This window comes from Notamacropus eugenii, chromosome 2 (genome assembly GCF_028372415.1).
Source record: "Notamacropus eugenii isolate mMacEug1 chromosome 2, mMacEug1.pri_v2, whole genome shotgun sequence".
NCBI lineage: Eukaryota > Metazoa > Chordata > Mammalia > Diprotodontia > Macropodidae > Notamacropus > Notamacropus eugenii.
Genome location: NC_092873.1, coordinates 378092344 through 378120061, shown reverse-complemented (window position 1 = coordinate 378120061; position 27718 = coordinate 378092344). Strand labels below are relative to the sequence as shown.

General features: G+C 44.0%; 1 protein-coding gene and 1 long non-coding RNA gene across 22 annotated transcripts; one reads left to right on the top strand and one right to left on the bottom strand.

The window, feature by feature from the left end:
* Window positions 1–27662, top strand: TPM3 (tropomyosin 3). 21 transcript variants are annotated; one of them, XM_072637767.1, is made up of 10 exons: window positions 1–323; window positions 1023–1148; window positions 13789–13922; window positions 14379–14496; window positions 14622–14692; window positions 15961–16036; window positions 16646–16708; window positions 17080–17149; window positions 18232–18310; window positions 19052–19266. In XM_072637767.1, exons 1-10 carry the CDS (start codon window positions 207–209, stop codon window positions 19053–19055), a joined length of 858 nt encoding a protein of 285 aa, XP_072493868.1. In that variant the 5' UTR covers window positions 1–206; the 3' UTR covers window positions 19056–19266. The 21 variants fall into 21 exon arrangements, with proteins under 21 accessions (XP_072493868.1, XP_072493866.1, XP_072493867.1 ...); XM_072637765.1 differs by lacking the exon at window positions 15961–16036 and adding an exon at window positions 15344–15419; XM_072637766.1 differs by lacking the exons at window positions 18232–18310; window positions 19052–19266 and adding an exon at window positions 26245–27662.
* On the bottom strand, window positions 3683–6847 carry LOC140522398 (uncharacterized). Its single transcript, XR_011973328.1, has 2 exons — window positions 6760–6847; window positions 3683–5597 (listed from the first exon to the last, which is right to left on the bottom strand). It is a non-coding gene; the product is annotated as an uncharacterized lncRNA (long non-coding RNA).
* Window positions 27663–27718: the final 56 nt, after the last annotated feature.

Sequence of the window (27718 nt, the reverse complement as noted above, 5' to 3'; positions counted from 1 at the left end):
TAAGTGATTGATGTCAGTCCATCAGCGTGTTCCTCCCCATAGGAGGTCAATTTTAGGGAGGTGGGGGATTGAACAAGGCCATATTGGGATGGAAGGGTGGAGCTAAAGCTCTCAAGATAAAACCTCAGTTCTAGGGATAGCCAGTCATCCAGACAGAAGCCCCTCAGCGTTTGTTTCAGTCCCTAACTACTCATAAACTAACCCCAATGATGGAGGCCATCAAGAAAAAGATGCAAATGCTGAAACTGGACAAGGAGAATGCCTTGGATCGGGCAGAACAGGCTGAGGCTGAACAGAAACAGGCAGAGGATCGAAGCAAACAGGTGTGTGCTGGAATTTGTTTTTAATATCTACATGGGGCTAAGGAATATGGGAAGAGGATGAATAAGAAAGGAAAGTGACAAACAGAAAGGACAAATGTCGCTTTCTGGAAGAAATAGCCTTTTTTCCATAGTCCTAACAGTGGCAATATTGCCCTAGGTTAGAAAAAGGATATCTGAGTTGTTTGTCCTGGCTGCCTATGACCTTGAACAAGTTACTGAAACTTTCCGAGCCTCCATTCATCCATTAACAATGAAGATGATAATAGTATTAGTAGTAGTAGTAGCAGTAACAATTATATAGTACCTACTAGGTGCCAGTCACTGCTAAAATAGATGATCACTTTCCTAAAGAGTCCATCTGACCCTGGAAGCAGGGATAGAACACTAATATTCAGCATCTCAATGCCCTCATCAGTTCTTTAACACTAACCCCATCTAGATACTGAAGCATCCTTGGCCCTCAAGTCTCTGAAGTCAAAAATTAGGCTAGATTAGACATCTCAGGGCATCGGGTTGATAAGTATTGGGCTTCTCAAGGCCATAAGACAAAGACAGATAATTGGAAACTGGTTGATAAGGGAGTTTCCCTGGTGCTACTAGTCCAGAGGCTGGACAAGGAAACTAATCAGGATTTAAGAATCCAGGGACTATTAGACTGTAATTCTGGTGTATGTATTGCTTTCCTGGGGTCTCTCACAGTTGGAGGATGAGCTGGCAGCTATGCAGAAGAAGCTGAAGGGAACAGAGGATGAATTGGACAAATATTCAGAAGCACTGAAGGATGCCCAGGAGAAGCTGGAACTAGCAGAGAAGAAGGCAGCAGATGTAGGTATTAGGTAGATGGGGTAAATGGGGAGGGTGGGGTTGCATAAACATACATGATGAACTATATTATGTACTGAACATAACTCAGATGAACACTTGTGAGGATGCTGAATACAAATAGTATTTTCTTAACTGTGAACTCATATATGAGTAAAACCATGTAATGAGATACTTAGACATATATTTTCTTTCTCACAGTGCCATTCTGGCCAAGACTCTTCCATTTCATTTTGTCTGTTCATCTATTTATCTATCTTCTTAGCCCTTCTGTAGTGCAAGAAACAGATTGTGTCTCATCCCAAACCAAACCTCTGAGCCCTTTACCTCAAAGGGCTGCCTTTATATTCTGCTTGGTCTTATTTTCCTTTCAGGATGGGGTGCTTACCTCCTGGGCCATCTAGTTCAATCAGTTGATCTTAATGCCTTCCAAGAGACCACTCCCCCCTCCTCCACAGAGGTAGAGCTGAGCAGAGGCAGGGAACTCTAAGCCCATCTGACATGACTCATTTCATCTCCTTCTGTCCCCACATCCTAAGCTCCTGGCTTTTGTGATGAGGGTCTGGCATGCAGATGTGTATTAATAGGACATTTGTCATCTTCTTACCACCACACCCGGCTTGGGTTTCACACTGGAACAAAGAAAGAGGTCATATTATCCCTGGTCCAGCATGGCCTCATTATACTCTGGATAATTTGGGCATTTGTGATTATGCCACTGAAATGCCACAGGGGGCAGTACCCAGAAGAAACATGGGTAATTTCCAAGGTAAGTAATATAGCAGGGACCAAGAGAGAAATTTAGGACACAGAAGTAGCATGTAGTGTTGTTGTATCAGTGATCTTGCTATACAACCTCCAGCAGAACACCAAATTTCTCTGAACCTCAATTTTTTCACTTATAAAATGGAATTTATCTTTTCCCTCTTAACATTACCTGACAACCACCCGATTTCCTCCAGCGCCCCTCTCTAAGACTGCCACAACAACAAATGAGAAAACAGATGGGTATGTCTTTTGAAGTTTTTGTAAGAAAAGCAGGATAAGACATTTATTTAAGTTCCTCAGTGTTAATGAGATAGACTCAATTTTCAATTATCCGTATTCTTTTTGTGATGGGTTGGTCCAGACAGCCACTGAAGTCCCTTCCAACTCTCGAATTTTGTGAGAAGAGACAGGGATCATTTTTAAAAGGACAATCATATCTTTATTCACCCCTTTACATATTTAGTCCTATGCTCTCATCTTTTTCACATCATCAAACATCCTGTGAACATGGGGGAGAGTTGGACACCAGAAATCCCAGAGAGTAATGACATTGCAGTAAGAGTTCCCTAGAGTTCTCTCATTTAAGTGGTGATAAGTCTCTAGATGGTAGCTAATAATGGAAATCTCACTCCATGTAAGTCCTTCTAAGAAAAAAAGCAGTACATAATTACAGAAACTAAGACCTGGAAGAAACCTTGGTAGCCATCAAGTCCAAACCACACCTGAGAAGAATCTACACAATAGAATGCATCTGCTTGAAGACTTCCAAGGAGAGGGAAGTCACCGTCTCTCAAGGTAGCCCATTCTATGACTTTTATGGGACAGCTTTAAGTGGGGGAAATATTTCCCCCTGTAATCAAACCTAAATTTGCCCAACTTCAAAATACCAGGCCATAGCAGTTTCTAAGAGCTGAGGCTGCTGCTATTCCCTCCCTTTCTAGAAAGATTAAAAAAACTATTGACCACTGGCACAGATTCTCTGGGTATCCAATATTCTTAAGGATTTCTCTACCCTGGGCAATTCTGGGGAACTTTTTATAGGGTTTCTACAGACTGTCATGTGTAGAAAGGAAGGGATTAGGGACTGCTGAGATACTAACACCAAAATAGGTTCAGTACCATTCTTGGTAACATAGGAAACTGAATCTCCTCAGGTAATAACTCTTTTGGAAGAAATTTAGTATATCAGAGAACCCTATACCTGTTCATGGCAGGAATGGCAGGCTTGGTGGCAAGGTTATTAGGATTGTATATTTGGGGAAGAGCAAATATGTGTAATCTGAGATTTGCATAGTGGAGCACAGATATTCAAGCTAATAGTCTTAGAGGAGTTTTGAAAATCTCCAAAAATCAATAATTTCTGTCTTCCCCCCTTAGATTATACACGCACACATAATACCATCCACTGACCTATGAGGTACTAGCATGATCAGAACTTATTTTATATAGCTCTTTAAAGTTTATAAAGCACTTCACTCTCATTTGAGCCTCATAACAACCTCACATATAAAGCTCCCTATATTGATATAGATCCACGAAAGGTTATATAAACAACTCCTGGTTATATGTTGCTCATTCTACACTATTTGTTGACCCTTACAACAACTCTATGTGGTAGGGAAAGTATTATCTTTATTTTACATGGAGGAAAGTAAGACTCAGATGTTTAATTGCTAGCTCAAGGTGACCCAGCCATTAAGTAGAAGATCAGGCTCTTCCAGTTTTAAGACGAGTACTCTTCCCTCTATATATACCACACAGCCTCTCAGTGATCAAGCTGAGCATGATTTTACTGTAATCCAGACATACATTATGAGCCTCTGTCTCTTCTTTCCAACAAACAGTCTTAGAGATAAAAGGCTGAGAAACAAGAGAGGAAAGATCACAGATCTGGAATGGGAAGGGACCTGATAGATTATCTAGTCTGATCTCCTCATTTTGCAGATATAGAAACTGAAAGCTAGAAAGGTCAAATGAAAGAGAAGTAGGTTAGGTGCAAAATGGGACAGTCTGAAATTGGGCTGCATGGAAGAGAAAAGGCACCTTGCAACTGAAGGAAGGAAAAGGAGGTGAAGGGGTTGGCCTGATGTTGAGTTATTGTTAATGGGGAGAGGTGACAGACTGGGTAAGAGGAAACAGGTTGTAGGGTCAAGTTTTCATGAGAGGCAGTGTAGCACAGTGGAAAACTTGTTGAACTTTAATCCCAGCACTTGAGAATTTGAATTCTAGCTTTGGTGCTATGTGACTTTGGGCAAGTCATGTAATTTTTCCAGGCCTGAGTTTCCTCATCTGTAAAATGGACTAAATGATCTTCAAAGATCCTTCCCAGTTCTAGAATTATGATCCTATGATTTGTTTTTTGTTGCTGAGTCCTTTTCAGTCTTATCTGACTCTTCATGACCCCATTTAGGGTTTTCTTGGCAAAGATATTGGAGGGGTTTGCCATTTCCTTCTCCAGCTCATTTTATAGATGAGGAAACTGAGACAAATAGGGTGAAGTGACCAGCCCAGGGACACACAGCTAATAAGTATTTGAGACCAGATTTGAGCTCAGAAAGATGAGTCTTCCTGACTTTAGGCATAGCACTCTATCCACTGTAACACCTAGCTTTTTAGAGAAATGTGTTAGGCCCTATACAAAGAAAGAGTTAAGAGTTTAATCCCTAACTTCTGAGGGATTATGTAAAGAACAGAGAAAAAGTGAATAGGCAAAGACCAAAGAATATGGTTTAGGCTTACTAATTTATCAGTGAAAATATTATGTCCAATCAGAGGGCAAAGAAGTTGATGAGATAGAAGTTGTGGTAGAGAAAATGAGGGAAGCAAGAAACTTTTACAGGAATTGTATATTTAAATAATAAGAGGTTTTAGTTGTCTTGGAAAGCCTTGCTGGAGAAAGAAGGATTTTTCAGGAGCTCCTCTGACAAAGGAAGAGTAAAGGTTTGGGTAGGTCAGTCTCAAACTTTTTGTATTTACTTGACTTGGTTCTTCGTATTGAGATAGAAGCAGCAGTGTTTCAGTGAAAACTAGAAGGGACCATGGGTTAGTACAAAATGTTATAGCACTGTCCTTTAGGGAGTAAAGAATGGGAAGGAGAACTGAGGGGTTGGGGGAGATTCTGGGCCTATACTGGCACCTGCCAATGTATTGTTGGTCTCTAGGAAAACAATAGCACATGACTCCCTTGCATTCCATCCATACTTTTAAGGGCTAAAAGGGGCCAGCTCACCTGTTCCTTAGGATTAAGCAGAGATTATCTGTTCAAACATGCCAGCCTAAAGAATTCAGTGATCCTAAAGAGGTATCAAGGACTTCTCAACTCACCCCTACTTTGTCCATGATGCAAAGGGTTTTTTTGTGTTTGCCCTGGTCTTGAAAAAGTTTTAAAAAGAGCAACAGTGCCCCCTGCTGACTGGCGCATAATCTTGAAATTATTACAAATTTAGTATAACCAACAAAACTATCTAATACACAAAATAAGAAATTTGGCAATAAACCATAGAAGAAATTCAAGCATTCAATCATATACCATAATTGATGTAAAATCCTCTCATTATCTGCTTCCAAAGATACTGTATACCAAGGAAGCAGGTGATACAGGATGGACAATTCCCAGGACTAGGCAGGGTTTCCTGTAATTCAGATCACTACCAAATCTCAGACCATTGTTGCTCCATGCCTGACCTAGAAGAAATATAAAAGGACAGGGACCAATTCAAGAGGCTTGGCAAATGTCCAACTATCTTCTGGAATAGTTCCACTTGCAGGAAAAGGGAAAACAACTTCTGAGAAACCATTCTTGGGATATGCTAGAACTAAGTACTTGAAGAGATGGGTATGTATCATGTCTTTTGCCAACCTTAGGGGTTAGGACTTCTAGGTGATCTGTATTTGGTCCATTTTAACTTAGTAGGACAGCAAAAGGCAAAAAACCTTCCGGCGTCTGAGGGAGTGAGAAAGAATTTAGAACTTTTAGTAAGTAGGAAAAGAAAAACAGGAAGAGGAGGGCAATTTAATTGGTCTTCCTACACTTTCTTGGAAAGAGGATGTTTAACCAGAATCCTTGGCTTTAACATGATATAACTTCGAAAGAGTAGTTGTGAAAGGCCTCTCTAGAGGACCGAAATGAAAAGGCTAGTTTGAAATTCAGGGTAGATTTTTTTTTTCCACCTAAAACATTTTCTTAAAGGTAGGTCCTGGGACACCCAACCTGGCAAGTAGATCAAAGCTAACGAAACTAAGGAATAATCATTCCCCCTTGGTCATCAAATGAGGGAGCTCAGAAAATGTCCCAAATTCTGAGTTTTCTCATCTTTCAGAATTTTACCACGGGCACTGGGAGTTCCTTTCAATCTGTAAATCCATGTAACTGGAAACCAAAGTTGGAGGTGAAGTTGGGAATGAATGTGGTTGTCAATGCATTGGCAGTTTCTGAAACAGAAGCCAACCCCCCACCCCACCCCCTCTTGCTTACTTAGGCTTAAACTCTGAGAAAATTGTTCATCCATTCATGCTACCTGCCAGGTCTGGAGGAAAGCCCCAGCGTGTGCAGCAGGGCAAGGCTCCTCTCTGAGAGCAGTGGGGTGCCTTCCACCCCTGCTAAGGGACTGCTAGGGAGGATTTCCGAGCCCTGCATTTCCCAGGACCAGGACGGGGTAGTCTGGCCAGCGTGTGGGGACAGCTCTGCTCCGGTTCTCCCCACCCCCACGCCCACCCCCGTGCTCTGTGGACAGGCAATATCAGGGCAATGATTAGGAGTAACTCCGCTAGGAATCCGTGTCTTTCTAAGTGGTGAAGAGGTGAGAACATTTCCATCGCCCTTGAAGGTTTGCGGAGCGCTTCTCACCCACAGCAGGGTAGGTAAGTCCGTCCATCTGTCGGGACCCCCCGGGCTTCGCAGCTTTCTCTCCCGGCAGTTTGGGTCCTCCCGGCCGGAGCCGCTATGGTCCGTCAGGGGCTGCCCAGGGCAGGGACAGAGTCCGGCTGAGACATCCAGAGACTGGAACATCCGCTCCTTCCCGGGGGGCGCCAGCGCCTCTCTTGAAATGCTGGGGAAGAGGAGGGATGGACACCTTTTGTTAGGACTCAGCTGGGGTCAAGGGGCTCGCGACTGACCAGGGGGGTTGTCTGGGAGGGGTCAAGGGGGGGTCAGCTTTGTGGAGCGTCACTGCAGCTTCAGAGGAGCGCGCGTGGCGGGTCCGGCCATTGTGGGAAGGCCGCCAGGCCCGAGAGGCTCCGACGGGCCGCGCCTCTCGGTTACCATGGCAGCGGCCCCCTCCCGCTCCCGGCAGGAGACCGGTGCCCCCGGGCGGTCGAGGGAGCAGTCAGACAGCTGCTCAGTCTTCGGGGTCGACATACAAGCCCCGCCCCTCGCTCCCCCACCCGTCTCCCTCCCAGCCCACTAGCCTTCCCGCCTGGTTGGCGGAGGGAGGGGAGAAGGGGAGCGGGGCCGTCGTCACATCCGGACGGAGTGGGCGAGTTCCGGTATTTCAGGGCGGAGCAGGCGGAAGTAGGGCTGAGAAGCGGCAGCAGCACCGAGCGGAGGAGGCAGCAGCCGGAGCGGGAGCCGGAACGGGGCGGGCACCATGGCTGGTATCACCACCATCGAGGCGGTGAAGCGCAAGATTCAGGTTCTGCAGCAGCAGGCCGATGACGCCGAGGAGAGGGCCGAACGTCTCCAGCGGGAGGTGGAGGGGGAGAAGCGGGCCCGGGAACAGGTACCCAGAACAGGCCTGGCCGGGGCGAGGCCGGGGGCTGGGGGGACGTGGGACCCCAGACTTTGAAAGTCCCTACGCGGAGACCTGAAGGGGACGGTCGGCCGGGAGATGGCATCTGGTTTTCGGAGGACCAATATTAGGCAGAATCGGGTCGAGGAAGGCGGGGAACTGGGCCTTGAGAGTGGACCGGCGGGGCCGCCTGAGTAGGAACCGTCCATCTTCGTCGCACCGGGAGGATTGCACGGCCGTAAGGGGTGGGGGGGCCGGGGTGTGTCTTCTCCCTATCCTCCACGCTGGTCCAGGCTCATTCATTCATTCCGGAGGAACTGGGGCGCGGTCGGGGGAGGGGCTTTTCCGCTCCCTCCCTCCCTCCGTTTGCTTGGGGGGAGACTGCAGCCTGGAGGCAAGGCCCGGGAGCGGTTTCCCTGGAGTGTAAAAGGTGGGCCAGGCTCAAAGCGCGTGGCCGGGTCTCGGGGTGTCAGGGCGAAGAGCGGCAGGAAAGCCCCCAGCCGGAGCTGCTGGCAGTCTTTCCGCACCCTCCGCCTGTTCAGGAAATGAGGCAGCAGTTCGGTTGAGAGGAAATGCGGTACCCCCCCTTCCCCCCGCCCCCCCAGGATGGGGCTTGCTACGCCTCCCATCCTATCCTCTCTCCTATGGTCCTTTCCTCCAGCCCCGCCCCCCCACAGCCTTCCCTTACCCCGGACAAATCTGCTGCCATCCCTCCCTAGAAGAGGGAGGCAGGAGGGGAACTAAAGCTTTAACCCCCTTTCTCGTGTTGATGTCAGTGTGGGAGCATGTTTAGCTCGAAAGGCAGGAACCTCTGCCAATGTCAAGTCTTTGTTTCTGAAGACAGATCAGTGCACGAAGAGCCTGTGGAGAACACTTCCTCCGAACTGAACTGATAAGCAAGTATATGTTTGCAGAGGGGCATCCTTTGGGCTCCCAACTTCTCGGAATTCTGGTGACATGGGCAATGTGATAACAGGTTATTGAGATCTGATGAAATATCAGATCTGAATTGTGCATCTGCTTATTTCATTCTGGAATCCTTGTTCCTTTGGTGCTCCCACAGAGTGATTTGGGCCCTTGAAAGTACCAAATATGTATTGGAATATTCTGTTCTGGCTATTGATGAGCTTTGTGAAAGTGCTTTCTCTTAGAAATGGTCAAGTGGGATTAGGGATAGCATAACGAGTAGCAATTTGCAAGACAGATAGGTGAACTGGAGTGTAATATAATTTGGAGGGATATCTAGTTCTGGAAGATGGAGAAGAAAGGTATACTGTCTGGTGGGAAACATTAAGTGATAGGGAGATTGAGAGGAGAGTAACTGGCCTGTTAGTTTTAATACTTGATGGCATATGTAGCCAGAGAGAAAATCCCTGTTTTTATTAGGCATTTAGTTAGTTCCTTTTCCCCAGGGTCAGTCTTTACTTCTCTGGTTTCTGGGTTGGGGACTCCCCAACTCTGAGCCTATGGTTTTGGGAAGTGCAGTTAAAGGAAGGAGCGAGTTGAAGGAGAGGGTGATGGATCTGGACATTGAACCAGGTACTTAGCAAAAACTGAAGCACTTATACTATTAAGAGTTAATAATCTTATTAATAAACTTATCATTATAATCTTATTAATAAACAGCAATTAAGTACTCTGAGCTGGGGCAATGTGGCATTCACCTTTGTTTGGAAGTATCCCACCTTTTCTCCCTTTATTTGATAAAATAGTTGGTGGACCCTCCCATCCCACCCAGTGTTGGAGCTTCTATTGATGAGTTATCTTGGACTCCATTTTCGTGGAAGATCTTGAATAGATATTGGTGAATAGTGCCGTTGTTCTTCTTGATCCCATAAATTAGTTTCTTCCTATTGGTCTCTAAATAAATTGAGCTGCTTTAATTTGGCTTTTTTTTTTTTAACTCATTTCAGGACTAATCTCCATGTCTTGAGTGCTTAGGGAGTAGCTGTAGATTAATGCTTCTCAATCAAGGGAAGCCTGCCAAACTGATTATTGCCCTGAGGACTAGTGAGGAAGTCTTCAAAAAGGGGAAGTAGGCTAATGTCCCTGTGTAATGAGAGTCTTTCCCTTCTCCAGCTCTGGGGAGTCCAATAATTACCTTTTTTCTCTGTCTTCTCTTCCTCTGGGGGAAGGGAATAGAGCTGGATCCTTTGAGTACTTTTTCTAGAACATCCTGGACTATGGATTTACTGTAGGCTGACCCCCATACCACACTCAAGTTGTTCCTGGGATCATCAACTTCAATTTTCTTTTTTTTTTTTCTTTTGGCTTTGGCTGCTCATTTTATCTGAATTCCTAGAGCCAGCCTGTAGTTAGGTAGGGAAGGGATGAAGAAGCAGTTTAGTGTTGTGATCCTGGAGTCATTGGTGTGTCTGTTGGTGATTAACTATCCTAATGAAGGCACCCTGGAAATGACTTTCGATTTTGGGCTTAGCATGATATCACTGTCTTAATGGAAACAAGGTGATCATATATGAAAGTCTGCCTACTCTTTTGTGTTTTGCCCCCACTAACTACCCTGATGAGTTTGAAAGTTTTTGTTTTGTTATTGTCTGCCTTTTTAGAGGAGTTCTGTGGACTTTCAATAGCACATTCCAAAGACTGACCTTAACCTTAGATTCCCAGGTTTTGGAACAGAGCTAGACAATATTATATGGCAGATTCTCTGAGGACCTACTGAGCCCAGATACAGCTCTGACCTTTTTAAACCTCCACATACACTTTGGGGAGAGGCCAAGAGCCCTTTGCTCTTTAGGCCTTAGCATTGCCTCTACTTTTGTTTATCTTAGGGCCTAGTACTTCCGCCCTTTTCCTCCCCCCCCCCTTTAAAATAGAAACTTAAATTCCTCAAGGGCACCATATCTCCCTAGAAGATAAACATGAACACAATGAACTGATCAGACTAAATTCTTTCCCCACTTGGGGCTCCTGCATAACTCTTCTATTATTCTTTCCTTTTGAACGTTTGTGACTTTGTTCTAAAAAGAGAGAACCCAGAGTGTCAAAGTGTCTGGTTTGGATGAGTTCCCTCCTTGACTTTATCCTGACTTTTGGGACATCAGTTGTTTGGGCAAAGCAGTCTCCTGGCTTTTCTCTTATTGAAATCTAGAGTGCATGAAGATGATTTTGTTGGTGTTGGTGAATTGTGAAGGATTTAAAATGAGTTGGCTTCAGTAGCTTGGGCTGGTGGCTGCCATCTTAGGGCCACTGTGACCACATGGGCCTTCACTTTACGACTGTTGTAGGTTTAGTGGATGGTTTAGTGGAATAATTAACTGAACTAATCTAGTTGGGAGGGAGGGGAGAAGGATTATAGGTGGTCAGGTGGGGTCACAAAGTCCAAAAGATCAGACCCATATCTGGAAGGGAAAGGGAAAGGAACAAGCATCTGTTAAGCACCTACTGTGTGCCAGGCACTGTGCTAAAGAGTCAGACAGAAGAGCCCCTTTCTGTATAATTCTAGTGGCTACAAATCCACAACTTGGTGTTTTAAATTCCACTGGATATAGGGTATAGGCATACCTAATATTTTCTCCCACTACCTCACCATCCCCAGGAGGCAGTTGGTCCAGCTCATCCGATTTCCCCTTTTGATCTGAGATGATAAAATCATGACATGTTGAAGGGCAAAGATTTAAACCAGAGCCTCAAGTCTAGTCTATTTCCCTCCTTTTATGGTTGGGGAAATTGAAGCCAAGAGTAGGGAAGTGACTGTCTCCAAGGTTATACAGCTAAGTAAGTGATAGTTAGAAGAGGACTTGGACTAAGTCTTTTGACAGTCCACATCACTCTTGCACTCCTCTTTCCCTCCTTTCTTGGGGCTGAAAGTCAGGGTACTCCTAATCTCAAACCAAAGACCAGATCATGATTCAATTGCCCATTCTCAGAAGAGCAACAGTCCCAAAGGACGGGGTTTGGAGTTGCCTTTGAAGAGATTACTGAGATTTCTTATCTTGGGTTCTGCCTTCCCTTGTCTTTTGTAGACATCACTGTTTTCCTCTCTGTCTCTCCCTCCCTCTCTCCTCCCTCCTCTCTCTTCCCCCATTCCTCCCCCCACCCCCTTTCTCTTAGCCTTGCAAAGAATGCTATTGTAAATGCTGGTTTGTGAGAGAAACCACCCAAGCTAGCTTGTTGTCATGGAAACCTGTATACTTCTCCACCCCCATAGTCTGATTTCTCCTGCTGCAGAAAAAGAGGTACCTTCCTTCCAATCTAGTGAAATGCCTGATGCTCTCCTCAGCTGTCCCCAATACTTGGTTCAGTTATTGGTTTGGAATCTCTTGTTATCTAGAAAACAGTAATTATGTTGGGAGTGTTTTACAAACTTTCTACTATAAACCTGACTTCCTGTACTCTATCCACTCCAGGCCTTGCAGGGTCCTCCAAGAGAAATTTGTTTCCTGGGAGATAATTTCTTCCTTGGAAGGATTAGGGCTAGAAGTATTCTTATATGATCTGGTTAGGTAAAATGGATTTTCAGCCAATTTATTTAATTCCTGACCATATGGCTTATGGCCCACTGGCTAAATATGATCAGCTTAAAATTCTTTAATACCCCCACCTCCCAAAATAAATAAACATTTTGCTTGATTGGCTTATCAGGGGAGGGGAACAGACAGAAGGTTTCCCCACTCCTAGCTTAGCACCTTAGCATTGTAGCCTTCCCTACCTGATTTCCTCTAGGCCTCCTACATTTGAGTTTTGGATGCTGGAAGGGACTGATTCTTAGCATGATTTGTATTTGACTGAATAGTCTTCCAACCCTTCCCACCCAAAAAGAAGGGGTGGGGGTGGGAGAAAATCAGGGCAGCGGGATTCTGGTACAATCATTGCTAGCTGAAGGGAGATCATGTTTACAAGGTGCTTGGATAAGCATCTGAATTAAGTGGTGTGTAGGGTAGATTAAATTAGACTATTGTAGCAGCCAGAGTTAATACTTGATAACTGGTTAAAAGGTATGGAAGTGAGAAAGGCTTTTAAAAGTACAAGTTTTGAAGCCTTTTTAGAATGCCATTTCTTTCTGGCCTTTTTATCCTGCCCCTTTTTTCTAATGTATGGATAGAAGACTTGAAGTTTCTTGGACTTAGTCTCTTAGCCTATTATTCATCAGTAGTAGGCAACTTAGGATATGGAATGGTTTATTATTCATATTCAAAAACGCACATAGGAAGATTATTATTAGTCTGTTAAATCTTCTCCCATATTTTGCAGATAAACTGAGACCCAGAGAGGTTGTAACTTGCCAGTCATGTGATCTAAGGGGTGTAGTAGAGCTGGTACTAAAATTCAGGTTTTCTAACTAACTCCAAATTGAGCATTCTTTCTGTAATATTGCATTGAGGCTGAGATAAAGCTTGTGAAATTATTAATAGGTGGGCTGTGTTAGGGGGTTGTGGAAGAATGTGAGAGAGATTTTTCAGAAACAAAGATTCTTTAAGGAAGCAAATGTGTGGGTAGACATACATATTTCTCCCTTCTGCTGTTTTCCTGGTCTCTTGGATGTCAAAGATAATTTTAGGCGGGCCAGAAATTCTTTCATTTCTTTCTTTTCTTTAAAGGGCTTTGGAGAGCAAATGTTGAAGGGTTGGGTGAGGTTAGTGTTCAGGAGTGGTTTGGGGCCTCTTCTCTTGGCCTTGACTCTAGACGCTACTTTGGGAGAGCACATCATAATTTTTCTCTGCTTTTTTTCCTTCTTAGAAATACATAGAATTCAATTGGTATTCTAGTGTCCTAAAACAAATTACTCGATTAATCCAGGCTTATAACATGGTCTCCTTGCTTCTTTAAGCAATCCTATTCTCTCCCCTCTAAGACAGAACTCTGACCAGGCGAGAATCCTCTGCCTATATTTTTCTAGCCCTATTGTGTTTACAAACTTGAACTGGGACCAAAAAAGGGGTGGTGCTGACTTGCTGGGCAAGAAGCTGATTTCTGAAACCCTGTTCCTGTAGAACATGGTTGGGGTGAAGGGAGTTTATGCATGTACCAAGTCCCAGATATCAATCTCTCTAATCAGTTTGGTAGAATTTGACCTTTCTCAATGACTCTGACTTCCTTGTGCTAGTTACCTTGTTTGTTGAGTTTTGAGCTTCTAGCTTTTCTCCTCCAGTGTCTCCTGCTACCCTTTTCAATTTCTTTCTACTTAGGCTGAGGCTGAGGTGGCTTCCTTGAACCGTCGGATCCAGCTGGTTGAGGAGGAGCTGGACCGTGCTCAGGAGCGCCTGGCAACCGCTCTGCAGAAGCTAGAGGAGGCAGAGAAGGCTGCTGATGAGAGTGAGAGGTAAGTTTGGGTGTTTGAACTGTTCTGTGGCTTTTCATAGCCAAAAGGTTTCCTGAATAGACCTCTTTGAATTCTTACCTATCCATTCTAAAGAAATGTTCAGTTATTCAGTCCCGAGGTTTTTTATTTCTTCTCTGTTCTCAATCTTCCTTTAGATAAGCTACAGCATATAATGAAAGGGCTTTTGAACTTTATGGCTCTTCCTTGGGATTTCTAAAGTCTGCAGTTAACTTAGGCATCTACAAGTTAGTCTCTCCCAGTTACAATATTTTACAGCATTCTCCTAGCAAATTCTTACCTTATCTTTGTCACTTGTAAGAATGGATATTTGCCTTCCTACCAGTAGATTAAATTAGGTGAAAAAGAAAGCAATTCCTTGAACCATAGGCTTGTGAGATCTTAAATATTCTTGCTTCATTCCTGCATATGTCCTTACTTGCTCTGTTGTTTTTGTAGAGGTATGAAGGTCATTGAAAACCGGGCCTTGAAGGATGAAGAAAAGATGGAGCTGCAAGAAATCCAGCTGAAAGAGGCCAAACACATTGCAGAAGAAGCAGATAGGAAGTACGAGGAGGTGAGACCCGCTCCTGGCTGTGGGTCCATGGCTTTGTCATGGATCCCTTTTGGAAGGGGGAGATAAAACATGTTGAAGGACAAGAACACTTGCTTTCCTTCATTGATCCTCCACTTTATATGTAGGTGGCCCGTAAGTTGGTGATCATTGAGGGGGACTTGGAGCGCACGGAGGAGCGGGCTGAGCTGGCTGAGTCGTGAGTATCTAACTTCCAAAATCTTAGTGCAACCATTGGTCACCTTTCCTTTGTTACGGTCACTAATGTGGAAAAAACCAGTATTCCCTTAATATTGTTAAACAAGGCCTTTGGGGTTGGAGAAATTTGGAGCTTACTTGAGGAATAAAATGCACTCCAAAGAGAAGACTATAGAAGACTTGGCTGTGGAATGTCTTCTGTGTAGAATGTTCAAAAAAAAAATGATGGGTGGGAAAAGTATGTAATCTAGAATCTCTGCAATCCTAGTCTTGAAGTGGGGTGACCATTCTGCTCTTGTGCGTCCCCCTCTTCTCCCCAAGTCCTAGGTGGCATGGAAGGAGAGGGCTACAGAGGCTGCCATTGTTACTTGGTTTATTTGTTAATTAGGAAAAGGACAGACTCTGCTCCATCTTAGTATCTTCTGGGCCTTGTGTAACAAAGTCACCCCTAACATGGGCATACTTATGCTTCCCACCCATCTCCCCACCTGTATCCCAGACACAGCATGTCATGACCATGGTGGTTTGTTTTTTCTCCTTCCCTTTTTTCTTTTGCTCTGCTGCTTGTATTCTTGCTGTGCTTCTTTTTGACCTTTCTCCCTCCTCACAACCTGGCTTGTGCCACCCCCCTTCCCCGTGACTACACTAACAGCCGTTGCCGGGAGATGGATGAGCAGATCAGACTGATGGACCAGAACCTGAAGTGTCTGAATGCTGCTGAAGAAAAGGTACTAACTGTTGCGCCCGAGGAAAGGGTGTGCGTGCGTGAGTGAGCAAGTGTGGTTTGGTTTTGTTTTGCAGCTGCCTCCCCTCCACTGGTTTGTTTGACTAGCCTTCTCATCTCCTCTCTCATGGAATGCTCCATTCTTTCCCACTGACTTGTCGTCCTTCACCTCTTCCTTCCTAGCTGCTTTACTGCCTTTCCACAGGGCCTGTCCTTGTCTGGGGCGGTTGGGGATGGTTGAGTTGGGCAGCAGCCCCCATCTCCACCCCGGGCAATGCTGTGCCCTGTTCCTGAAAATGTCTTGTCAGGGGTTCTTCTCTTTTATCAGTCTTTCACCATACTGGGTCCCAGCCTAGAAGGGGTGGTTCTCCCCACCTGTGCTGCTGGCAGTGTGGGGTGGGAAGAATGGGGCTGTTCAGGGTTGTCTCAGCACTTCTCCCCTGGTGACTCCTCAACCCTCTCTACCTTGTAGATTCACATCTGTGTGTCTCTCCTTTGTTTTCTTCTTCCCTTTTCCTCTCCTGCCTTCTTTAAAACATCCACAGTAAGTGTTCTGAGCTGGAGGAGGAGCTGAAGAATGTCACCAACAACCTCAAGTCTCTTGAGGCTCAGGCGGAGAAGGTAGGGGCTGGTTGGTGAAAGGGACAGGCCTGGGGCCTGAGCCCAGCCCTACCATGTGTGTGCATTCAGCAAGAGAAACCCTGGTTTGTTTCCTGGCCACCCCTGTGTTCAAGACATGGTGGCTGATACTGATCCTTCATGACCTCTGGGCATTAAAATTTAAAATGGTGCCTTTCTGAGTATGAAAGGCCAGGCCTGTAATTGTTAATAAATAGGCAGTTATCATTGACCTAAATAGGTTTTCAGGTGGTATCATATTTGAGGTCTAGTGAGAGGTACAGGGGACTAACTTTTTCCCTTGGCATCGGTGTGAATGACTGTATTAAAGGTTATCATGACCCTGACTTTCCTCGTGAATAGGGGCAGAGGTAGCTTCTTAAAGTTTAGGACAATCAAAAAATGTAGTTTTGCTATCAAAAGGGCCCTGGGACATCTGGCCTGTGGATAATTAGGACAAGAGATGATCTTTAAAAACTTCTCCTACCTGCTCCCCCTTCCCTCATGAGGCATTAAGTGCATTAATTTCCATTGGCTCTTGGGGGGAGGGGAGGGAATTAGTGCCAGTGAGGGTAATTTGGTCTAACCATTGCTACTTTAATTCTTTTGCAGTATTCTCAGAAAGAAGACAAATATGAGGAGGAGATAAAGATTCTTACTGATAAACTCAAAGAGGTAAGCTGTCATAGAAAATAACATCTAGCTGTATTAGTATGGACCATCTAGCTTTGGGGCCTCCAGTAAAGAGGCCAATAGTAATGGATAGAGAGCTGACTCAGAAGTTAGGAAGACCCAGGTTCAAGGTCTATTGCTGCATCCATCTTAGCTGTGTACCCCAGGGAAAATTCCTTAGCCCCCTAGTCAACTTTCTAAGGCTTGAGGTTGTAGAATAGGTTGCTTCATCTGCATTAGTAGGAGTTTTAGCACCAGGAGTTCCCTTTGCCAGTACAGTCACAGGTGTGAATCTGGGGGGGTAGGAGGCAGTGTTTCCTTTTTATTTCAGACTTGCCCTTCTTTGGTTCTGATCAATTTTATATCTACCCCAGGCAGAGACCCGTGCCGAGTTCGCTGAGAGATCGGTAGCCAAACTGGAGAAGACAATTGATGACTTGGAAGGTATGAAGCAAAAGGGATAGAAATAAAGGGCAAGTAGGTAGAGGTGATGTTGCTTGTTAGAGTCCTTCTATTTCTGAAGACTGCAGAGAATTATCTGCCTCTCCATCTTCCTTTGGAGACACAGTGGGAACTCAGTACAGGCCTTTGTATTGAGTGACAGTCTGATGATCACAGAGAGAAGTGTCTTGCTTTCTCCTATTTAATCTGTTCTCAGGATTTGTACCTTATACTTTGAAGGTTTTTGAGGAAAATGACAATAGCTCATCTCAAATGCAGCCTTTTTGGATGCCCCTAGAACTTGAGTGGCATTTGAAACCAGGCTCTTCCTGTGTTGCAGTGGCTTCAGTGACCGAGTCATCTTTCAAGACTATTTTAATTCCCCGTCCAACCATCCCCTAAAAGGGGAAACTGTGGTTGTGCCCTCCACCCCAAAGCATAAACATGACTAGAGCTTTCTAAGTACTTCCTGTCACTAGTTTGATAGCTAAGTGACCTATCAGTCCTCAGACCTCGGGCTGGAAGACTCTGAGGCACCTTCCCACTATGGGCTCAGGTTAGGTTATAGGATATCCCTGTTGAAAAATTGGGAGGGTAAGGCATCAACAGTGCATCTTTTCTCTATGGTACAGGTTAAACTGTTGAATATTCCTTCTGAAAGAATAGGGACAGTGGGTAATATGCCTTGGAGCAGCATTTTAAATACTGGCAGGGTACCTTATTTTGATTTCTGCCTCACTTCCAGGAGTTTGTTTCTCGGTAAATGGGGTGAGGATAGTATCTCCAGGGTGCCACAGGCATAAGAACCTCCCCAAAGGAATGAGCATCCTCAAACTCCAACTTCTACATTGGGTTGGAGAAAGGGAAAAAAAAGCTCTGATGGTCTAAGGAGAAGTTGTCCCTCTTGGGATCAGAGGAATGACTTCCAGTTCAGGCCCACTCCTGTTGCCCCGATTGTGCTTTCTGTTTCACAGCCACCCTTTCTTCTTCTTTGTCCATTATGCCCTCGTTCCCTCCACCCATGGCACATCTCACCTCTGTCCCTTTATTATTTTCTTCGATTCCTGTCTGTGCCTTTCCTCCAGATGAGCTCTATGCCCAGAAACTGAAGTACAAGGCCATTAGCGAGGAGCTGGACCACGCCCTCAATGACATGACCTCTATGTAACTATCTGACAGCAGAGTGGGGTTGGGCTTTTGTCTTTGGGAGCACAGGGTGTGCAGAGAGTGCTGTGGTGTTTGGTGTATGTCTTTGGAAACACTAATATCTCCACTCTTGCCCTCAGTATCAGAATAAAGGTGGTGCTGGTTACTGGTTTGGCCCTTGATAAGGCAGTGAGAAAGCTGGGGACCTCCCCCCAGTGCTAACAAACTGGTCAGTGGTCCTGTTTGTAAAGTGTAGACAACATACCTTTTGTTCATGCTGTGTCTGTTATGTTGTCTCTTGTCTTTGTCTCCTCACTGAACAGAGTACTAAGGCTAGGGTGTTTCTCTGTTTCATAAATAGAAAAATTGGAGCACAAATTGTAGATGACTTGTTTGGACTTGAGAAGCCACCCTTACAAAGCAAAAGTCCCTTGCAATGGACATATTGTAGTACTTTGTGATCTGGGTCCAGGGAAGACCAAGTTGTTGTTCTTTAAGACTCCAGCTGAGTCCTAGAAATGCGTGGGAAGTAACCAGCACCAGAGAGAGTTGTCTAGCACCTTTTTCTGTTTGTGGATTCTGATCCTTGAGTCTAATCTTCTGACTTCTCCCTGCTTCCTACTAACTCAAAAAAGAAACCAAAAGTCTGACCATAATTCCTGCCTCCTCTTTTCTTACCCCTACTACTTCTCTTTCCTGAGTGTACCCTGACTGTTAAAAGCCCCTCTCATCTGGGCTCTCATTCTCACTTCTCCACAGATAAGCTCTCACCGTTTCTGCTCTGTTCCGGATCTGCCCCCTCCGCTCGGGGAAACCACCCTTCTCTCAGCACCCCCAACATCCTGTGCTCTTCCTGGATTGCATTTGGGTGGGCCTGGCTGGTCCCCATGGCATTGGATGGGGGGGGCTTACCAAGTAATTATGTATTCATTCCCCTTTTCCACCTCAAATTAAAATGTTACCAAGCCGCTGGATGCCTCAGTCTGCCCAGCTTTTGTGTTCTTGACAAAGATGTTGTCCAAAGGAAGGAACTGACTTTGGGGGTGTGGTATGGGGAGCAAGCATGGTGGGCTTTCCTTCCTCAATGATGTATGAAATCAAAGCTACTTTTGTGTGTCTTGCCTATCTTTCCTGATATTTAGAGGTTTTGTTGAGCTACCAGAATGGTGTAGTAGTTCAGAGCCCTTAGTGGATTCTGAGAGCATTCTATTTCTTTAAGTTGAAAAGACCTTTTTAAAGTCACTGTTTCCAAGCTACTAAACCATTCCACCCTTGAGTGTCTTCTATCCTGTTGTTGTGAAAAGACCACAAGCACCTTCTGAGTTCTCAACCCTTTGTAGTAAAGAGTCTGATGATTCAAACATCTGCTATTCTCGTAGAAGACTTTTCCCGTTTTCTCATTCTATATTGGTTTCTCATGTAGGAGACATGGCCTCTAGAAGCTTGTTTTTCTTGAATTCCATAGTAGAAGTCCTCTTTCAGAATGATTCTTTCCTTTTCCACTTTCCCAGAATCACCAAGTCAGGCTTCTTCTATCCTAAAAGGAACCTAGGCCTAATATAAAGTTAGCAATTTCAGATGTGCTTCCTTTGCTCTTCAGAAAGAATGAACTGGGGAAATATTATTAATTTAGCGAATATTTTATCAAACACCTATCATGGTAAGGAGAAAACAACAATAAAATAAAGTAAATCTCTGCCTTTTAATTCAAGAGGGATAAGAAATTCACATGCTTGTTGTAGAGAGCAATATATGGTAAGCGCCTTTAGATTGCTATGAATTTGCTATAGCAGTTTAGAGTAGGGAAAGATTGATGACTGAGATTGAGATAGTTTCATGAAGAAGCTGAACAGGATTTTTGAACAGAAAGGTAGTATAAGTAAAAGCCTTCCAAGGTAAATAAAAAGTTGGGGAAGCACATTTGGTGAATGATAAGGTAAACAATATAACTCTGCTCCAGCCAAATTGTCATTGGGAAGACAACAGTGAGGCCACTTCACAGATGGGGGGTGGGGAATTTTGTCTGCTGTGCTAAGAAGTCTGGACATTAACAGAAAGTGGGGAGCCATGGAGATTTTTGAGAAAGGGAATGGTAGTGTCATATGTAGCATTAGAGGTAGATGGTACAAATATTTCCCTTTTTATAGATGGATAAATTTAGGTTCAGGGATTGATTTGCTCAAGGTCACATAGTTTTATATGCATCCATACTAGGACCTAGAATCCAAATCTTCTAATTCTGGCTCTTTTTCTACCAGATTCCAAAAAGAGCATGGTTTTTATAGGTTAAGTTTAACCTGTAAGCTATTTGTAGGACAGATTAGGGGTAGGGAGAGAAAGAGAAGTGGAGTGGGGGAAGACCACTGGGAAAGGTTTTTTTTAAATGGTAATATAGGGCTGAACTTAGATGAAGTGGGAATGGAAAGGAAAAGGGTATGGACAGGAAATTGAGAGTGAGCATTTGAGCTTGGGTGATAAGAATGGTAGTAATAGTAACACTAATAAATAGGAGAGCCATGCTATGGTAGATAGATAAATAGAGGACATTTAATGTTGGGGCTACCTCTTCATAGAAGTGAAGCTGTTCATACAAAATCACAAATGTAGAGAATTAAAGACTGAGGACAGAATTTGGGGGAAGTAACTGGCCTGATGAGTATGAGAGGAGGAAAGGGGAAAGGAAGAGTCAGAGGAAAGTTGGGAGTCGTATAGTATCACAAAACCCAAGGGCTGACTGGGTGTAAATCTAGTGTTAAAAGGCAGAGTGAAGACTGCAGGAAAACAATTGAGTTTGTCCAGAAAATAATTTTCGTAAGTGGTTGGGGTAGAAGGCAGGTTATGAGGAACTTGAATGAGTTGGAGCTGATGAAATGGGACATGGTGACTGTTCACTTTTGGGAGCCACAGCTTAAGAAGGCTGATAAATAACTGCCTTTAAGTATTCCAAATGTCATATGGGAGAAAAACATCATTGTTCTTCTGACCCCATAGGATAGGATTAGGTAGAAGGAAGTTTCAGCATTCTTTTCTCAATGAAAAGTTTCCTAATAATTAGAAATTATACAAGGATGGAACAGGCTGTTTAATAGAAAGAAAGGAAATTGTGGGCCCTTCTCTAAAGGACTTTGGCTGAAGGGCAGAATTCATCCTTATTAGCCATTATTTTAGAGTGGATTCTAGGTTTGCTTAGATATTGAACTAGATGGCTTCTGAGATTCCTTGCAACTTTAAGATCATAACTATTGTTTTTGAAGTTTGACATGGGAACAGGGTCAGTACTTAAAATGAGAGACCCATCACAGAACCACAAGAAAGGGAGAAGGGATATAAATAATAGTGAGAGAAAAATCCTAATTGATAGGCTACTGAGGCAAGAATGAATGCCTCTAGGATCAGTCTTGGAAAGGAGTAATCTTATTTTTGAGAGAGGATGGAGCAGGAAGCTGGAGTTTTACCTTCATTTCCTTAGTGTGAAGTAAAGAATTTAAAGTTGGAGGTTAAGTTTTCCAAAAAGTCTTTGCCCATCCACACATATCTGTGCTACTGGGGACCACAGGCAATGGTAATTTGAACAGTGTGAATCTAATCTTAAGGAAAGATGAGCTTTAGCTATTACTATTCACTATTTCCTGTCCTTGCTCTGTCTCAAGAGTAAGCTGTTTCTACTCAGTTAGGGAGACCTGACTGATTTAAAATGCTTTCCTTGCTTGTTGATCCAAATGGCAAAGGTTATAGTATTTTTAAATTACCTTGAGTCTAGGTTCTAGACTGTCCAATTTGCCTTTTTTTTTTCTTATTTGAACTCAGAAGGGTGACAGGGTGAGATTATTCAGGTTATTATATTATTCAGCCATTCACCTAACTGTCTGTGATGAGCAAAAGATAACTGAGCCCCATATCACCAGAAGAGTGGGGGTGGGATTGGCCTATCTTCAGGCATCCTTGGTTTTAGCCCCACCCAAGTCTCTTAGCTCAGGGTGTAATCCTTCAGTCTGTTTGTGAGCCACTCTCCAGTCAGTGAATTTTAGGATCATGTGCTTAGAAGCTATCTAGTTTAACTCCCCCATTTTAGAGATGAGGAAACTGAGGCTCTGAGAGATTAATTCTGATTTATATTTACTCATTGATCTTAAAAGACTGACATAATTCCCTGTCTCCCTTTTTCTGTAGTAAAAGGAAAAAGGCCCATGCAGCTCAAGTGTGTCCTAGTGAATGTGTTAACCCATAAGTAGACAGGACTAGGGAAAGAACATTGGACCCAGATGTGTGCTGTGTATTTTGGCCTTGCCTACAAGTGTTACTAAGACACCTATCAATATGTGGTTTTAGCTGTTGAACTAGTATCTGATCTTAAAATGCTTATTAACTATGAAAGCATGAGGAGAGGGGTTGTTGGTGCAATCTGGTGATGAATGTTAAAGCCGTTCACCTTTGGGGTAGCTCAGGAGAAGGAACACTCCATGGAAAGTCAGATGTAGATCCAGCCTTTGACACAGGAAATAAGGCAACCTCACTGGGCCTATTTCTTCATTTGTAAAGTATGAGCCTTGAACAGATGGACTCCCATGGTTCCTTCCAGCTCTATAATCTAAGATCCTGTTTTGAACCTGGAATCCAAGGTGAGAATGTCCTTTCTGTGTAACTTTGGGCTTCAGACATTCTATAGAACCAGTTAGGGTTTGGTCTGATACCAGAATACTTGCTGTGCCCCTACTCACCACCAATAGTTTTTTACAGTTCTTTATTCTTCCTGAGTGGGATATATATTGCCCAAGTGCTTAAATCTTCATTTGTAAGGATAACATACTGACAAATGGGCCTCAGAAGCCTCCCTAACAGAGGAATGAACCAGAATGTGGCTAGAGTTTAAACCCTAGGAGCCTGAGGTCTGTGATTCTATATTTCTCAAGAATTTGGGAAAAGTGTAGGTGCTCTGTGAGAATGGAACCAGGGATGTTAAAGATGGCATATTAAAGATAGCATTCATCTCCAAATACAGGCTGCCTTTTCTGCCACCTAGGCAGGAAACTATAGAACTCCTGGTATTGACTGGAGGACTGTAAACTTTTTATGTGGCCTCCAGTGGATAGGATGTACAGCCAGGATGTGAGTGAAGGGAAGTATTCTTTACTAACTAATGGCCCAGGTGTTACCATATGGAAGGAGGATCTACATGTAAGGCACTGTAGGGAGACGAATGACTTAGATACTAAAGGGCTTGATCAGAGGCTGTATGTGAAAAGGGCCACAGTCTTGCTGCTTCCTACTGTGGGTATTTACTAATACAGGTGGTGGTTGGTCAATTACTATTGGGCTTCGTGGCCAGAGGACAAGGTGACTCTTGTTAAGGATGACCTTGTGCTTTCAGGATCCACTTGGCTTCTTAGAGGGAAGGAAAAGAGGAAAAAAAAATACAGTCTAGCAATAAAAAACCTGATAGTTTTAGTCTTCAAAAGCATATTTAAATTTGGGGAATACTTGGTACTTTGTGTTAAATTAGCTAAGGCCCTTAGGCTAGGGAACTGCTATAAAAAGCTCTAAAGAAAGGCTATCCTTTTAACTTCAGAGGTATAGACTGCAAGAGAAGGATTGGCTTGCTTGTTGCCCAACTCCTTTATCCTGTTACTGATCAGATGTATTTTAAACTATACACACAGGCTGACATTTCTTTGCTAGTTAGGTTTTTGGTTACCAGTTCAGTCATTGACCTGACCTTAATTGGTTAAAACACTTAACTACCTCCAGAGAGGTGGACCCCAGAGTGGCTAGGTGAGAGATGCTGCATAGTCTTTCTGAGGGGACCATGTTCTTTCCTCATTCTGTCTGACTTCTTGTGTGCCCCAGTCTTTTGACACAAGGGATGCTCCTGCTTCAATGTTGTATCCAATTACCTTCCCATAGTCTTAACTTTCCTCTTCTGATCTGGCCCCTTCACCTGACCATCTTTCCACACTGTTTGGTGCTAGCTGACTGGACTGTTCTCTGTCCAAATCCTTCTCCCATCCAGTGTGATTCACTGATGCATGTGTTATGCCAACTAGTTGTAAAACCCAATTCACTTCCAATACTCTACTAACTTTCCCTTTTTTCTCTCCTTTCCTCCTCTTTCCCTTTCTCTTCCTCTTGTTCCCCTCTCCTCTGTCGCTGTTGCAGAGCGTCTCTACAGCCAACTTGAGCGAAACCGCCTGCTCTCTAACGAGCTGAAGTTAACGCTGCATGATCTGTGTGACTGACGGGAAGGGGCTCACTAATGCCCCTTAAACCAAGCTTACAGTTCATTGGCCTGGACCCCAACAAAAGCTGATCAGTACCCCTTCTTATCCCCTGGCTGAGCAAACTAACTACTGTTTAATTGGGGCAGTTGAAAAATAATAATATCTAGCATTTATATAGCGCTTTAAGGTTTGCAAAGCACTTTACAAATACTCTCTGATTTTATCCTTACAACAACCCTGGGAGGTAGGTGATATTATCCCCATTTTACAGATGAGGAAACTGAGGCAGATGAAGTTTGTTTTTTGTTTTTTTAAATGACTTGCCCAGGGTCACATAGCTAGTAAATATCTGAGTCCAATTTGAATTCAGGTCTTCCTGACTCCAGGTCCAGTGCCCTATCCACTGTGCCATCTAGCTGCCTCTAATACTTGAAGGGGAAAAAACCAAACCCTTTTAAGGTAACCTTTCCATGGCTGTATAAATCCTAAAAAATCAATACAGACATTCTTTACCCTTTTACACAAATTTGCAGGGGAGGGGGTAGACATTGACTCCAAATGAAACTAAAAGTTGGGAGGCCAGTAAGTCTGGGAGAATTCATCTCCTTGCTATCTGTTCTCCCCTTAAATACTAGCTGTTCTTTACCTGTACACTGATTGTAGGATATGTTCCTTTTGCATGGATGGTTTATAACAATAAAAGGACTGAATTGATTGTATGGTGTAGCTATGCTTCATCTATAGGCCCAGGCATGGGCCAGTTCTGGCTGGGGTGAGACAGGGCAAAGAAATTGGATTGGGAAAAAAAAATGGGGTAGGTTGTCCTGACTCTCAGCAGTCTTTACCTTGTTTTGGGGTCATGTGAGGATATTACCCAGAACTTATAGCTGAAGGAACCTGGTGGGTGGTTCACTTGGTGAGTTGGGGTCTTCTTGAAGTTTGGCTAATTCCTAGTCCCTCTTGATCTTGTTCCTTAGATTACGCTTCCCCATGTTTCATGCTTCCTGCATGACAGCTTCAGAAAAGTTTGGTGGTGGGGGGTGGGTAGGAGGCATGGCATTTATTTTGTTCAGAGATCTTTTGGCCTATTGAGCCCAGTTTATGAAAGCAGTCTCCTGATTCTTACCCACTCTGCTTTGAAGAGCAATTTAGCCTGAGTAGCCTCACCTTTTGGAAGGTAATCTTCTCTTTAGCAGGAATGTCAAGTACATTCCTGCTACTGGAACTGCTCTCATCCTGGTTCATAGTACCATAGTGAGGCCGTCTAATCCAACTCAGATGAGGAAATGGAGACCCAGAGACTTGGTTATGGTTGCATAGGTAGTAAGTTACAAGAGTGGCAGTTTGAACCTAGAACCTCTGTCTCCAGACCTAGTATCCTTTCTGTGGCTTTCTCCCAGCCTGAAATTTCCTCTATTTGGCACTGTCCCTTCACCCAATCTTTTGGTTTGCTCACCCACAGAGGTGAATAGGATTAAATCTGCTACTGTAGTCTGAGCCTGGGTGGAGGTTGTAAGGTTAGGAAATAAGAAAACTCTATAAACTCCCTCCCACAGGAAGTACCGCAACACCTGTAGCTTCAGGAGGCAAAGGCCTGCAAAGCCAAATGAGGCAGCAACAATTTCCGGGACTATAAGAATCTGTAACCAACCATCTGTAGGGAGCAATTTTTAGAGTGTGGATGGATTTGGAGTTTTGTTTCAGCCATTGTAACCTCTTTCCCTTTGCTCCCATTAGATAAACTGAAATGCACCAAAGAGGAGCACCTCTGCACACAAAGGATGCTGGACCAGACTCTGCTTGACCTGAATGAGATGTAGAAACCCTTCCCCCCAGCCCCACCCTGTCGCTGCTCCTTCCACTGACTCTGACTTCGCTGGAGGCCAGCCTGCCTGAAGCTGACCTTTAAACTGAGGGCTGATCTTTAACTTGAAGGCTGCTTTCTTCTCTGGGTCCTTGCTTACCCTCTCCCCACCCCTACCTCCAGCTCTCCATGTCAATGTCACCAAACTGTCTCTACAGCTCTCCCCTAGAGATCCCAGATGGACTAAGGGCTGAGCACTTTTGGGAACAACATTTAAGGGAACATGAGCACAATGCAATAGTGTCTTTAAAAGCATGTTGTATGATGTATACATTTTGTAATTACCTTTTTTGTTGTTGTTGTAGCAACCATTTGTAAGACATTCCAGATAATTCCCCAGCTCCTCGGCTGCATCTAATTACTTTTCCTCCTTTTGGATGGTAAATCTTTCTACCTAAACAATGCCCCTTCTTCATGGATGAGGGAAAGAAGTGTTAGCCTGCCCTACTGAGAGCCAAACATAGCTCAAGAAAAGACTCCACCAAGGGAAACCTTAATGTTCTATACCAAGCACCAGCCAAACCAGAAATGTCATTCCAGGAGGAGTTTGCCAAAAAAAGAGTGCTGTTCAGGTTTTCAGCTTTAAGGTGTCTTGGGGTGTTGTTTTCTTTCTTTTCCTTTTTCTCTCTTTTAAACATTTGCATCACTAGCAAACAAGCAAATTACACAGACAAGACCTCTCTGAGACCAAATTGTCTTCCCTCTCCTCATTCACTCGCAGAATGGATCATGTGCCCCCAAAGTTGGGGTGTCTACTATCCCCACTTCACCTTCTTTGAAAAATAACGTTTTTTTGGTTTGGTTTTTTTTTTTGGCCACTGATTAGCCAAGTGAAATTCATCTCATTACCCATTCCTGGGTCTGAAGCTGCTGCCTCTAAAAGTGCCATCTCATTGTGCTTTGTATCACTCAGTGCTGGAAAAATCTTGAATAGCTTGTGTACAAGACTTTTTTTTAAAAATTTTATATATATTGTTTTTGATGCTTTATTTCTGTCAGGTGGGTAGCACCAGGACCACCCCCACCCCACCTCCACCCTCATCTGGCTGTGAGTGCTCTCTGCAGTCCATGGGCTGACAGTGTGCTGATCTTTTAAATTTTTTTTTTTTTTTGGCGAGGTTTCTGTGAGGTCTGTGTTAGGTTTGCATCGTGCAGCTTACTGGCTTAAATGTACTCTCCTTTGGTGTGGTCTGTTTGGGAGCCAATCTGGAAAAAGAGGAACCAATAGTGCAAAAGTTTTGATACTGAAAATCGACAAAATGTCTTTTGAAATAAAGAACCAGTCCCTCCACCCTCAGAACTACTTGCTTTTCATTTATTAACCTAGCCATGCTCTCTCCCCTAAAA

What these genes read in the sequence shown, in the direction of transcription:
- TPM3 (XM_072637761.1), top strand. Translation starts at nt 207, where the DNA reads ATGATGGAGGCCATCAAGAAAAAGATGCAAATGCTGAAACTGGACAAG. An exon ending in CAGATAGGAAGTACGAGGAG is followed by an intron (nt 14,497 to 14,621) that starts GTGAGACCCGCT and finishes CTTTATATGTAG; the next exon opens with GTGGCCCGTAAGTTGGTGAT. An exon ending in TTACTGATAAACTCAAAGAG is followed by an intron (nt 16,709 to 17,079) that starts GTAAGCTGTCAT and finishes TATCTACCCCAG; the next exon opens with GCAGAGACCCGTGCCGAGTT.